The sequence below is a fragment of the Berghia stephanieae genome, chromosome 7 (assembly GCF_034508935.2).
Source record: "Berghia stephanieae isolate SIO BIC M18660-M18661 chromosome 7, UCSD_Bste_1.3, whole genome shotgun sequence".
In the NCBI taxonomy this organism is placed as follows: Eukaryota; Metazoa; Mollusca; class Gastropoda; order Nudibranchia; family Aeolidiidae; genus Berghia; species Berghia stephanieae.
The window spans coordinates 23,675,672-23,688,021 of record NC_088366.1 but is presented as its reverse complement, the minus strand read 5'-3'; the positions used below and the strand labels follow the sequence as shown (position 1 = coordinate 23,688,021).

Genomic DNA, 12,350 nt, shown 5'->3' with positions numbered 1-12,350 from the left:
GTGCACCAATTCGCAGGTCTGATAGCCCAAAATGTTGTGAGCTTATTTTGTCTAGTACAACGTTTAATTAAGGTTCATAAGCCCATAACTGCGTTCGGTTATCGGGCGGGCTATTGAGCACGTAGGTTTCTGTCTATCGTAAAGGTATTATTATTATTATTATTATTATTATTATTATTATTATTATTATTATTATTATTATTATTATTATTATTATTATTATTATTATTATTATTATTACCATCAACATAATCATCATCAGCAGCAGCAGCAACAGCATTATTATTATTATTATTATTATTATTATTATTATTATTATTATTATTATTATTATTATTATTATTATTATTATTATTATTTGTATATAATATTGTTTCATAATTTCGCTAGCGATTTTGGATCCAAAATATTCGTTCATTTAACGTTCTAAATTCAAGAAACCATCAGCTGTCTGTTGATTTTAGGGTTGATTACCGTACCCGGTCATCATATCCATACGTGTTATTGTTAATACCTTGCCCGACAGATTGCACGTCCATCCAAACAAAAAAAAAATCGAACTGTCCGTCTGTGATGTTAATGTAGAGATAGGAACGAAAAATAATAATCCGTTCCTGAGTGTCTCGTCATGAAGAGCAAATATTGTCAGAGAGTGCCTCTGCGATTCATGACTTTTTGAGTGTTAGTGCCTGGTTAATTAAGCTACCTCATTCACGTCTGATGGATAATACCATTATTTACTTTGTTATTTTTTTAAAAAGACATTTTTTGACCAAAATTAGTCACTCGTTTTTTTAAAAAATCCTTTACTGTGTCATAACTTGAAATTTCCAACAATTTGACTCTGGGAGTATATTACTACCTCAAGATCTCCGGAAAAAAACAAAACATGCAGTGCCAGACGGAGATAACGTGGAAAAAGAAAAGAGAAAAAAAGCCACCGTCTTAGGAATCAAAGCTGTTATATTCCCGTTTATTCATGTAGTTTCCAATGCCATACAGCCAGCCTTTTCCCTATCCAGTTACCTATGATTGAAAATCTAACAAATCTGTTCGATTTTCCATTCGTATGTACTCCAGAGAGTTAGTCTAATAGGGTAGTATTAAATAACCTTAATTTCGAATCAACAAAAATAGTTAAATAGAATTATGTTGACGTCACATTCTTTTTTATGTTTAGTTTTTAGCCAGACGTGACAGATAATAATATGCGATTATGATAATGATGCATGGACACAACCTCGCGCGCGCGTCTGTCTGTAACAGCAGTTTATAACCATCAATTTGCCTGCCAGAATTAGTGAGCATTAACTTAGCTATAATTATGATATCCTTTGCAGGCAAGTTAGTTTCTAGTTCACTAAACGGTCAACCGCGGCGCTTTTGTCTCCCGCCGATCAGCACGCTAATTTTGAATTATTTAACGTTTCAGCGCTTGATTGGTTTCCATACAAAACAAAATAGAAAAAGAAAAGAGAGGGGGAGATAAAGAGAAAAAAAAAAGAAGACCCCCCCCCCCCCCTCCTTCCGAAAAGAATGAAAAGAGGTCTCGACCAATCACATATGGAACATCCCTCGAGAGATTCTAGTACTTTCCGCCGGTATTTTGTTTTAACCAACGTCCACATGTATAACCCCTACTTGGCGAATCCGAATACAATCATTACATTGATCAATGTCACTAAACGTATTGAAAACCGTTTTATACTCTTTCCACATTGATATACCTTAGTATAGTTATGTTCATGTGGGATTATAAACATAATATAGCATACAGAATATATGATGTCAATAGATATACGGCTATTCGTGACAGCTGGTCTACACATCTACCCAGTTAGTTATCGCACTGAATGCACACACACACACACACACACACACACACACACACACACACACGTCTAAGAGGGTGGTTGTTTCTTTTTATATAGATATATTTTAAAATCCCGTACTTTTAAGTTTTAACTACTTTTGCTGACTCGTTGAAAAAAAACCTCTTACCAATGCACTTGGTAGATAACTCAGTGCAATTAGGAGTTGAGAGTTTCTTTAGTTTTCACATAAGGTTTTGGCATTACCATCATCATCATCATCATCATCATCATCATCATCATCATCATCATCATCATTATCGTCATTGTCGTCATCATCACCACCATCATCATTATCATCAGCGAATAGCTGTGTTTATAGACCATTATACTTCATCTGGGAGGCCGAGTTCGATCTCCGCTTCGGCATCTCTTCTTTTTCTGTTTCCTTTTGAACAAGAATCTTATTCCCCATTGCTAAATTTACGTTGAACCATGGCAGCTGAAGCTTGTATTATCTCGGCCTTTTCTCGAGATACACCGTAAAGAAAAATTTCCCCGGGGGATGAATAAAGGGAATTCTATATATCATCGTTTATTAACAAAACTTCTAAATATCTCTCCATCTCTTAATTTCAGGTCAACAACAGAACCTCAATCACAACCAGCATTAAGACCTGACCTATTCCGTATAAAATACACTCGGTATGTCGACATCAGTCTATGATGGCATCATCCAAAATTCCACATCACTCTACTTCAACACTGGCAACGCAATTAACACCACCAGCAGCAGCAACAGCGGCATCAGCAATGTCGTCGTCTTCCTCAGCAACAACACCATCTACAATTTGAACAACAATAGCAGCATCAAAAACATCAGTCAAAAGATGGAGAATGGGAGCATGGAGGAGACTAACCCACGACTGGTCAACGGCGTTGTCAACCTACTGCTTATGCTGTTTAACATAGGAGGAAACAGCCTCGTTTTGTACGTGTATCATTCGTTGTTCGCGGTGAGTATTCAATGATCGACCATGATAATAGATAAAGTGTATTTATCTATTGTGCAGGACCAATGTGCCGCCTTGTAATCTACGGACGTAATACTCGTCTTCGGACCTGTAGGTCTAGGGGCCATTTGTAAATCGCTTTAAGCACCTTAAAGAGCTATTGTGCTACATAATGGCTGGTTAATTTCGAACGCAGGACTACAAATCCTGGTATGAAGTAGTCTCAAAAGGGTGTTGCACTTCATGAAATGCACACTTGTGATAAATATGATATTTACCTGCTTCAAAATATAAATGGGGAGTAGAAAAATAATGCCATCACTCATCACCACCACCACCACCATCATCATCATCATCATCATCATCATCATCATCATCATCATCATCATCATCATCATCATCATCATCATTATTACTATTATTATTATTATTATTATTATTATTATTATTATTATTATTATTATTATTATTATTATTTTTGTTATTATCATCATCATCATCATCATCATCATTATTATTATAAGTTTATCATATTCTTGAACACATCATTCAATCATTTGTGATGAAGATTAAAATGATGACGACGACGACGACGACGACGACGACGATGATGATGATGATGATGATGAGGAGGAGGAGGCGGAGGTGGAAGAGGAGGAGGTGGGGGAGGAGGAGGAGGTTATATCAAATGTAGTACTGTCCATTATATACATTTTTTCGTTTCACCTACGCTCGAATGAGAAGAGGTTCAGGTTTAAATTAAGAATTTTTTCTCTTCACTCCCATCCCATAAGGACACGGTGTTCAACCTGTTCGTGAAAGCGTTGGCCAGTCTAGACCTATTAACGGCGGTGACCACGATGCTGATTGACGTCATCATGAAGATGAGAGCGAACCACGAGGATGAGCTAAACACCAGCGCCATGTGCAAATTGTCCCATTTCCAGGTGAAAACTTTTCTTTAATATGAATTATTCAATATAAATTTCTTTCACACACTGACAAAACGCATTTTTAAAAATTTCGATCCCCCCAAAAAAATAAAGATAGAAATGGTTAAGGTGGCCCCAACTTATCAAAATGGCATTTAAACCTCCATCTTTCTCATAGAAACACACATACACATACACACACACACACACACACACACACACATGCGCGCGCACGAACGAGATAAACACAAGATAAGATTATACACGCACAAGCGAAAATTATACACACACAAGAACAAAACGTGCATTCAAAATAATGCTCTCTCTCTCTCTAACACGCACATCAGTAATCACGCGTCCTCTTTTATTAAGAGACACTACACGCACACACACGTAAGCGCACACACAAAACATTTCATATGCATAATGCAATCACTAAATGACCTCACTCAAATTTATACGGCAGAGAGTGAAAAACATTTCAAAATCGAAAATGTTTGAAGAATATATTTTCATTCAATCATTTCTCAATTCATTCATTCAAATATATATTTTATTATTTAATTTAATCTATAAAATATATCCATGATTTATTAATATATTATCATAGTATATGTTTATGTCCTCCATATCTCTTTACCCTTCGAATGTTACAGGTATACGCTAACAGTATGGCCAGTGGCTGTGTTCTCATTCTCATTGCCTATCAACGATATAAAAAGGTGGGCGCTTTTAGCTATGTTGATATATAGATAGATTGCTTTTAATGTTCGTTTGTATGTTCGTCTATTTAATTGACACGTTTGTGATCGATTATTTGACTGATTAATCTATTGGTTGATTGATTGGTCTACCGGCTTGGACATGAAGGTTGGGTCAGGAAATTATTATGCTTACCATCTTCATTGTTGACATCATCATCATCACCATCATCATCATCATCATCATCACCATCATCATCGCCAAAATCAGCATCATCATTGAGAAAACTATCCATCTAAATCCTTTGTAATTATTATTCTTTCTCCAGATCTGCCATCCCTTAGAGAGGGGAATGCTTCTCCGTCATGCTAAGATCCTTCTCGTCGTCATCTGCCTCTCGTGCCTCGTCATCAGCATCCCCACCATCATTCTCTACGGGTCGCGTCACGTCAAGACACTCGTTAGGAGCACAGTTGTGGACACAACCATCTGCCGCGCCGACCAGAACTATCAGGATACACCGTTGAATCTAATCTTCTACTATTTGCTCATGGTCGCGTTCTGCTTCGTCCTCGGTTCAACGTGTGTTTTGTATTTCATGGTCTCTAGATCCATAAGAAAGTTCGAGAACAGAAGTTCAGCCATCTTTAATTCATCCTTACCAACAACCCCGACTCCTGAAGGGTACGACACGGCAGATGAGGATGTTCAATATGGCGTGGGTGATTGTAGAAATAGTCGGCAAACGACGCGAACAATGGTGACAACACCAGTTCATGGGCGTAATCCTATAAACAACATCAACGGCGCCAGACGAATGTCTCCGCATTCGCCAACTGCTAATAACATATTGATTCAAACTCCAACCACTAGGGCAAAAGGCGGATACGCCCCGCCGAGGAGAATGTCGACATTTGCAATAGCAACAAGCAAAAACGTGATATCCACTCAGATGTATCGGGTGTTCAGCATTATCACCGTAGTGTTCATTATAAGCTACTTGCCTCATCTGGTGGCTCTTATTCTGACAAAGGTACTAAGCCTCGATGACAAAGTTTTAACTCAAGGACAGCGCATGGCTCTTGAATTTGCGTATAATTGTCCGTACATCAGTACAGTCTCCAACCCTATCATCTACGGGTTCAGTAGTGCGGAGTTCCGGGATCGTGTACGGGAATTACTACAGTCGTGTGATATCTGTTGTTGTTATTGTTGTTGTTGCTGTTGCTGTGACAGCTGTGACGATGACTATGAGGAGAGTTGCTTTTGTAGTCCATTTGATCGTTGTAAAAGATGTGAATGCTGTGCGGAAGATTAAAGACATTCTCAAAGTTTTATTACATAGTTTAATCAGTACATAATGAAACTATGATGCTTCAGGATTGGAACCAGCAGTTGCCAACTGAGACGCATCACCTCTTCAAGCTCAACCCTGCACGTCTCAATCATGTGCACCGGTGTGATATATTTGCGGCAACAACCCACTGAAAACACACTTAAGATTTGCCCCAAAATGCATGGACCAAAACGTTAGGTAGCCTAATGGAATTAAGGTCATATAAATACATGTAAACATCTCGGAAAATTGCAGGAAATGGCATCATCACATCAGACTCAAAAGGAGTTTGCGCTGGAAATGAGCTGACATAAAGCAGAGGAATACAAGGATGGTAAATGGGACTACATATTAATTCTTAAATGTAATTACATCCTGAAATGAAATTAGCTGACGACAGTTTCTATTTAGAAGTTGTGGGCTGTAAAAAGTATGAAATAAAAATGAAGATGACAGCTTATTCTTTTTAAAGTTGTTCTATTCATTGTCACGGCAAAGATACCGTTTTTATGGTAACAGATACAGTACAGAATGTCGACAACGATCAACTGTGAGGATTTATCATAATATAAATTCACTTTATTAACGTTCGTGTTAATTAAATACTGAATTCTGAGTACTGCATAAAGATCACCTTCCTTAACCCAACAAAAATGGTGAAAGACTTTGAACAACAACGTTCCATTGTTCCACATTGTATATTATAAATGGCATAGAATTAAAGATACCAATTGAGTTCTTAAAGACGTGTTAGTATTTCAGGAAAAATAATACACACACACACACACACACACACACACACATATATATATGTTTCCCAAATGAAATGAATTAATTTGAACGAAAACATGATCATTGACAGTGTGACACATGGCAATTCTGGGACAAACTTTATGAAACGTGATATTCCTATATTATAGTGCTTTCAGTGTGTTTTATAGATATACAGGCTTATTTTATGTTATGATACATTATTGAACGTATCACTTTTTTTCTTAATTATTTTAGGAACTGCAGGTTTTTTTTTTTTAGCGTGATAGTAAGTGAATGGCTCTTAAACCTTGTTATAATTGAAAATTAAAAATCGAAATAGTGAGTTCGCAAAACTGCGGATGAAACGTAAGATGGCGTCTCTATCGACAGAAGTTCAGGGAGCGACTGACACGGACTTTTTGTACTGATTTCACTTTTTCCTAACTTATCGTCTTACTGTTCATGCATTGTTCACGTTCATAAATTTTTATTCAATTTAATTTGATTTGATTTGATTTGATTTCAATACTGTTTTTTTTTAGTTTGTTTCTTTGTTTGCTTTTTTTTTCTTTTCTATTTTATTTTTTTTTGAGGGGGGGGGGGGGGGGGCAAAATCGAAATAGCATCGGCTTTCTGGAACTAGTCATTCTGAAGTGGTCAAACACTAGATTTTAAATTGCCGGAAAGGCAAACAGAATTCATGCTCATAAAGGAGAAAGACTGTTTGTTCTCACTCCCTCCTCTTCAATTTGTAAAATAGATTTGTCTCCAAAGTCAGTGCGCAGTTCAAATGTTTTGTAATATTAGAAATGTTGATATTTAAAAAGGACTTTGATGTTATTTTAAAGGTACTTTATTGATAGAGCCATCATTATCCATGTTTCCATTATGTATTCATGTATGTCATTCATTCATTTATCAATTCAATCATTCAACAGTAATTAAAATAACCATTCATTCATTCATTCATTCATTCATTCATTCGTTCGTTCGTTCACTCGTTAATTCATCATTGAGTCATGACATTAATGCGTTTTATTAATAGATTGATCATTCACTCAACCATTCATATCATTCAATCATTCATCTATTCATTCATTTTCATTAATCATTCATCGTCTTATTAATTCCTTTAATCATATCATTTGCTATTGATTGCTGTTGTTTTGCTGTTGTTTATGATAATATACTATTCCAAGAAAAGCCAAGAAATTCATATAACAAAGCTTTACCTTTGATGCGCCAAGATAAAGACGATATTTTATCAAAAGATGTGCCATTTTTGCTCTTTGTTGATTGAATCTGATTTTAAAAAGATAACTCTACACTTATGAAACTATATAGCTTGCCTCCTTTACCCGACTATTTTACGGCCATTCCAGATTTCTTTCAAATAACAACTTGGCCCATTCTGAATCCTAATCCAGCTCTAAACATTTGGGTTAATCAATATTTTTTACAAATTTTGTTTTCATTACACTTTCTGCGCCGACATTAACCATGTGTCATAGACAGGGCTGCATATCTGAGGCACAAATCGGTATCCCCCCCCCCCCCCCCAAATGGTTGAGCTAAAAAAATGAATACCAAATATTATATGATGTGAATCCCAATTTCATGTGACTAAGATGTAGATAAGCCATTCTTCAGCCAACAAACTTTTACCTCGTCGATTAATATGACGCGAAACTTGTCAAAAAGACGTAAAACCCAATACATACTTTTAAAAGTCTCTGGTTTAAAACTCTTTGATAAGTGGAGCGGATCTTGATTTATCGAGGTTAAACGTTTGCTGGCAACAATAAGGGGGATAATGGTCTGTCACTGTCAGGCCAACCCGTTTTCACCATGATAGTAGCACTATAGTTGCTGTGAAAACGGTGAGATGTTATAATGCCAACGAAATCGATCTTACATTTGAACAATGAGACAAAGGGATGAATACAATGTTTGTATTGTCTTATCGTCAGGATCCAATATAATTCCTCTACAATCCTATGAGATAAAGTAAAGGTTCAGCACATTATGTAAACAGATCATTATCCACTTTCCATCTCCTCTTATCCGATATACGTAGCATCTCGAGAAGAGCTGCCAACCAAAATTACCAGTAAAGTAGGATTGGACTTTCTTTATAAATCGAGACTTGGAATTAAAATCAGGATTTTCACCCCAAAGACTAAACGCCGCCCCCGCCCCCCTCCCCCCACCCCCGCCCCGCCCCTTCCCCTCCCCCCTAAAAAAATAATAATATGAATGTTTTCATATTTAAATTATAAAAAATTTGAGTAATCTTCTTGGTGTGTATATAAATGGGTATATTTGTAACAACAGTTACTTTTGATTCATTTCCCATCATTGAAACAAGAAATATTAGCAATAAAATTTAAGACAGATTCACTGTTAGCAACACTAAAAGACGATTGGATCAGTCATAACACTACATGTGATAACATCATCCCAAAATCCCTAGGGAAAACGGAAATTGGCCACTCTGATCTCGTGTAATATGTAGTGTCACTACATAATATGCGTATAAGAAATAATTAATTTTTAATCTATAATAATATAAGCCTCATTATGCCAAAATAAAAACAGGGTAGAAAATTGTGGTACCAGTAGCTCGGCGGAAGGTAAGTGTCTCGTCTTGAATCAAAGTCAAGCGATACTAAGTCGCAATGATCGCAAAACTCAGGTACTGACGTTGTGTCCTTAGGCAAGGCAATTCACACACATACCCAATGAAGTCAGGTGTGACTTAACTATAAAATAAACGACTTTCAAGTGACTCAGGTCTTTATTACTTCTTTTAGACCGACAAGTATGAGATGAGTTCTTGCCAAATTCTAATAGCCACAAAGAGCTATGAGTCATGAGTGTTTAATACGATTGTTTCAACAGGTAGAACTGATAACTATACCGTTCATCATCAATAGGCAGTGGCGGGTATTGTGAGGGTGCCAAAGGGACGCCTGGCAGGCGACTTGGAAATACCAAGTATGGTGAGACAGAAAATCGAGTTATAATAAATTTATGTTTTCTTATCTTTAATCGATGTTTCGGGGTTCCCTCTATCAAAACAAAAACTATTACGATGAAGTAATCTGAGTTTTCTTTGTGTTCCTTGTGTTTGTTTGTTTGCTTTGCTTTTATTATTTTTTTTTTTTAGGGTGTTGTGATTTGTTCTGTTTGGGATTTTTTTTTTTTTTTTTTTTTTTTTGTGGGAGGGAGGGGGTTGTTCGTTTGTCTGTTGTTTGTCTGCTTTTTTTTTTGGTTTTGTTTGTTGTTTGTTTTCGTTTTTTGTTGTTGTTTTTTCTCTCCTCTTTTTTTTTTTTTTTTTATGGTTATGATTTTATCCACTTTCATCTGTGTTTTCCCTTAGGGAAACTATACTCTTTCAGAGTCATAAGGCCCACAGGGTATTAGGAAGTAGTCTGTCGTAAAGTACTTCTGCCAGATTTAAAGACCCAGCAAGCTAATTACTGCTGTGGACAGGTGGGAGGAATCAAAAGAAAAAAAAAAATCTCAACTTCACTAGGGACCGATCCCTGTCTATTTGCACGTGGAGCAATAAGTGCTCTATCAACAGCTATCGAGATCCCCTATATCATATCATATTATTCGTTGCTTTCATTCTCCTTTGGTTCAACTGTTCAAACTGGTTGACTGGAACTGGAACTCTTCAGACTAGAGTATGATTTATGATTTGAATTTAACCATATAAAAATAATCAAATATAAACACCATCTCTGAAACTCTTTTTTTTTTAAATTTCATTTTCTTTACTCTTTTGTTCGAGTTTGGTATAAATCTGTTCTTCTTTTATTTCTATAAGTTTGGTTTATCTTTTCTCTGTTATTCCTATTTAATTTTATTGACGCTTTGCGTTTAGGTAAAAATAATCACCACATCCGCCAGACGATTATAACGCACCAACAAACAAAACAAGTGTAACCTTGAACGTTTGTGAGAACGAATCAATAAAATGGCTGACTAAAAACAATTTTTTAAAAGAGCTGAGTGACGTCAATTTCGGTCCTTCTATTGGGATTATGCGTTGAAGTACAATACTCACAACCCCGCCAGCCGGATATAACGTACCAAAACACAAAACTATGTGTAACCTTGAACGTTTATATTTATAGTCTGATTTATATAATTTAGTGAGAATTAATCATTAAAATATAAGTCTAAAATCAGTAGCAAAGAGCTGACTGACGTCAACTCCTCCTCCTCCTCCTCCCCCTCCTCCTCCTCCTCCTCCCCCTCCTCCTCCTTCTTCTTCTTCTTCTTCTTCTTCTTCTTCTTCTTCTTCTTCTTCTCCTTCTCCTCCTCCTCCTCCTCCTCCTCCTCCTCCTCCTCCTCCTCCTCCTCCTCCTCCTCCTCCTCCTCCTCTTCTTCTTCTTCTTCTTCTCTTCTTCTTCTTCTTCTTCTTCTTCTTCTTCTTCTTCTTCTTCTTCTTCTTCTTCTTCTTCTTCTTCTTCTTCTTCCTTTTAAGTCTGTAACTTCAGATTTTGAAGATTCCACAGACCACAGTATTTTTCTTTCATTTGAGGTGTGAGACTGGCTTAATGGCGATGGTATGAACGAGTACAAGTGTGCATCCACTCTTGATTGGGAAACCATGGACTTGATGTTTTCCTCTTATTTTGTTGAATATCACCGAGGGGTAATTTAACTTGATCGTTCAGGCCTTTAGTTCCTTCTATATTTATCATTTATTTTTAATTTTATCACATTATGTGAGTGTGTGTGTTTGTGTATGTGTGTGTGTGTGTGTGTGTGTGTGTGTGTGTGTGTGTGTCTGCACGAGCTCCAGTGAATGAGTTGGCGTAGTTTGGTTTGTGGGTACATTTCAACCGTTATAATATTATTTCCATAGAATCTGACGTGTACATATATGCAGGTCGGACATCGGAACCCACTTATGGGCCTAGTTTAATATTGTTGCTTGGAGAATAATTCCTGTCATATTTTGAGATTTCCATTACAACTATTTCCCATAAGGAATTGGGTTATTAGACCCGCAAATAAGTGCACGTCATAGCATCAGTCCGTCTTCTTTTTAAGTCGAATAAATAATACCTGTTCGTTTTAAGGTGGGGAGGGGGGGGGGGGTCTGTTTTTGTTTTATTTTTTGCTTGAAGTGTTTGTTGGGGGTTTATTTTCTTCTCTTTTTTTTTTTTTTGGTGGGAGTGGGGTGGTTTTGCTTTTGGTTGTTATATTGTTTTTTTGGGGGGGGTTTTTGGTTGTTTTTTTTTTAATTTTTGTTTTTTTTTATTTGTTTTTTGTTGTTTTTTTGTTTTTTTTGTTTTTTTTTTTGGGGGGGGGGGGGGGGGGGTCGTTTGTTTTGTTTTTCGGTTTTGATTTTTGCTTTTTAAAATTATTTTTTGAAACTTATATAGGACGGAAATGAAACAAATAGATTCGGAGGAAATAATGGAAAAGCAACAGTGTAGGATGAAATTCAACCCCCATCGGGCATGCTCTTCCATATCATTTTAAATATCAAGAGCGAAATAATACATTCTAGGCACATTGAGATCAACACTCTCTATGCATACACAATATCAACATGACCCGCCATAAATTAATAATATTATGAGACCCATCGCCTCAATGTGGTCTCACGTTTCGGTGATTCAAAGGTCGAAAATTGAAACGTAAAACTGATTGACTAAATTGAATAAGGACAAGTGGATTGAATTGAATGCTTTCACTATAGTGGATGAACTATAGTAGCTGAAAAAAAAAATCGTATTGCTTTGATGATTTCGGCTTTAAATCGATTGAAACTCCTGGA

The 12,350-nt window shown here is 36.5% G+C and overlaps 2 protein-coding genes across 5 annotated transcripts in view; one reads left to right on the top strand and one right to left on the bottom strand.

Moving 5' to 3' along the window:
* Positions 1–6,443, top strand: part of LOC144976911 (uncharacterized) — a 29,818-nt gene extending 23,375 nt beyond the window's left edge. For 2 of the 3 annotated variants that reach the window (XM_078921515.1, XM_078921514.1), the window contains exons 2-5: positions 2,451–2,827; positions 3,619–3,771; positions 4,413–4,478; positions 4,787–6,437. In XM_078921515.1, the coding sequence (XP_078777641.1) occupies positions 2,519–2,827; positions 3,619–3,771; positions 4,413–4,478; positions 4,787–5,776 (1,518 nt within the window). In that variant the 5' untranslated portion in view covers positions 2,451–2,518 and the 3' untranslated portion in view covers positions 5,777–6,437. Of the gene's footprint in view, positions 1–2,450; positions 2,828–3,618; positions 3,772–4,412; positions 4,479–4,786 lie in introns of all 3 variants that reach the window. The other variant, XM_078921513.1, reaches the window with a different exon arrangement.
* The window catches only part of LOC144976910 (membrane-bound transcription factor site-1 protease-like), a 149,010-nt gene that overhangs the window by 109,580 nt on the left and 27,080 nt on the right, over positions 1–12,350 (bottom strand). The gene's annotated exons all lie outside the window — the stretch shown is intronic.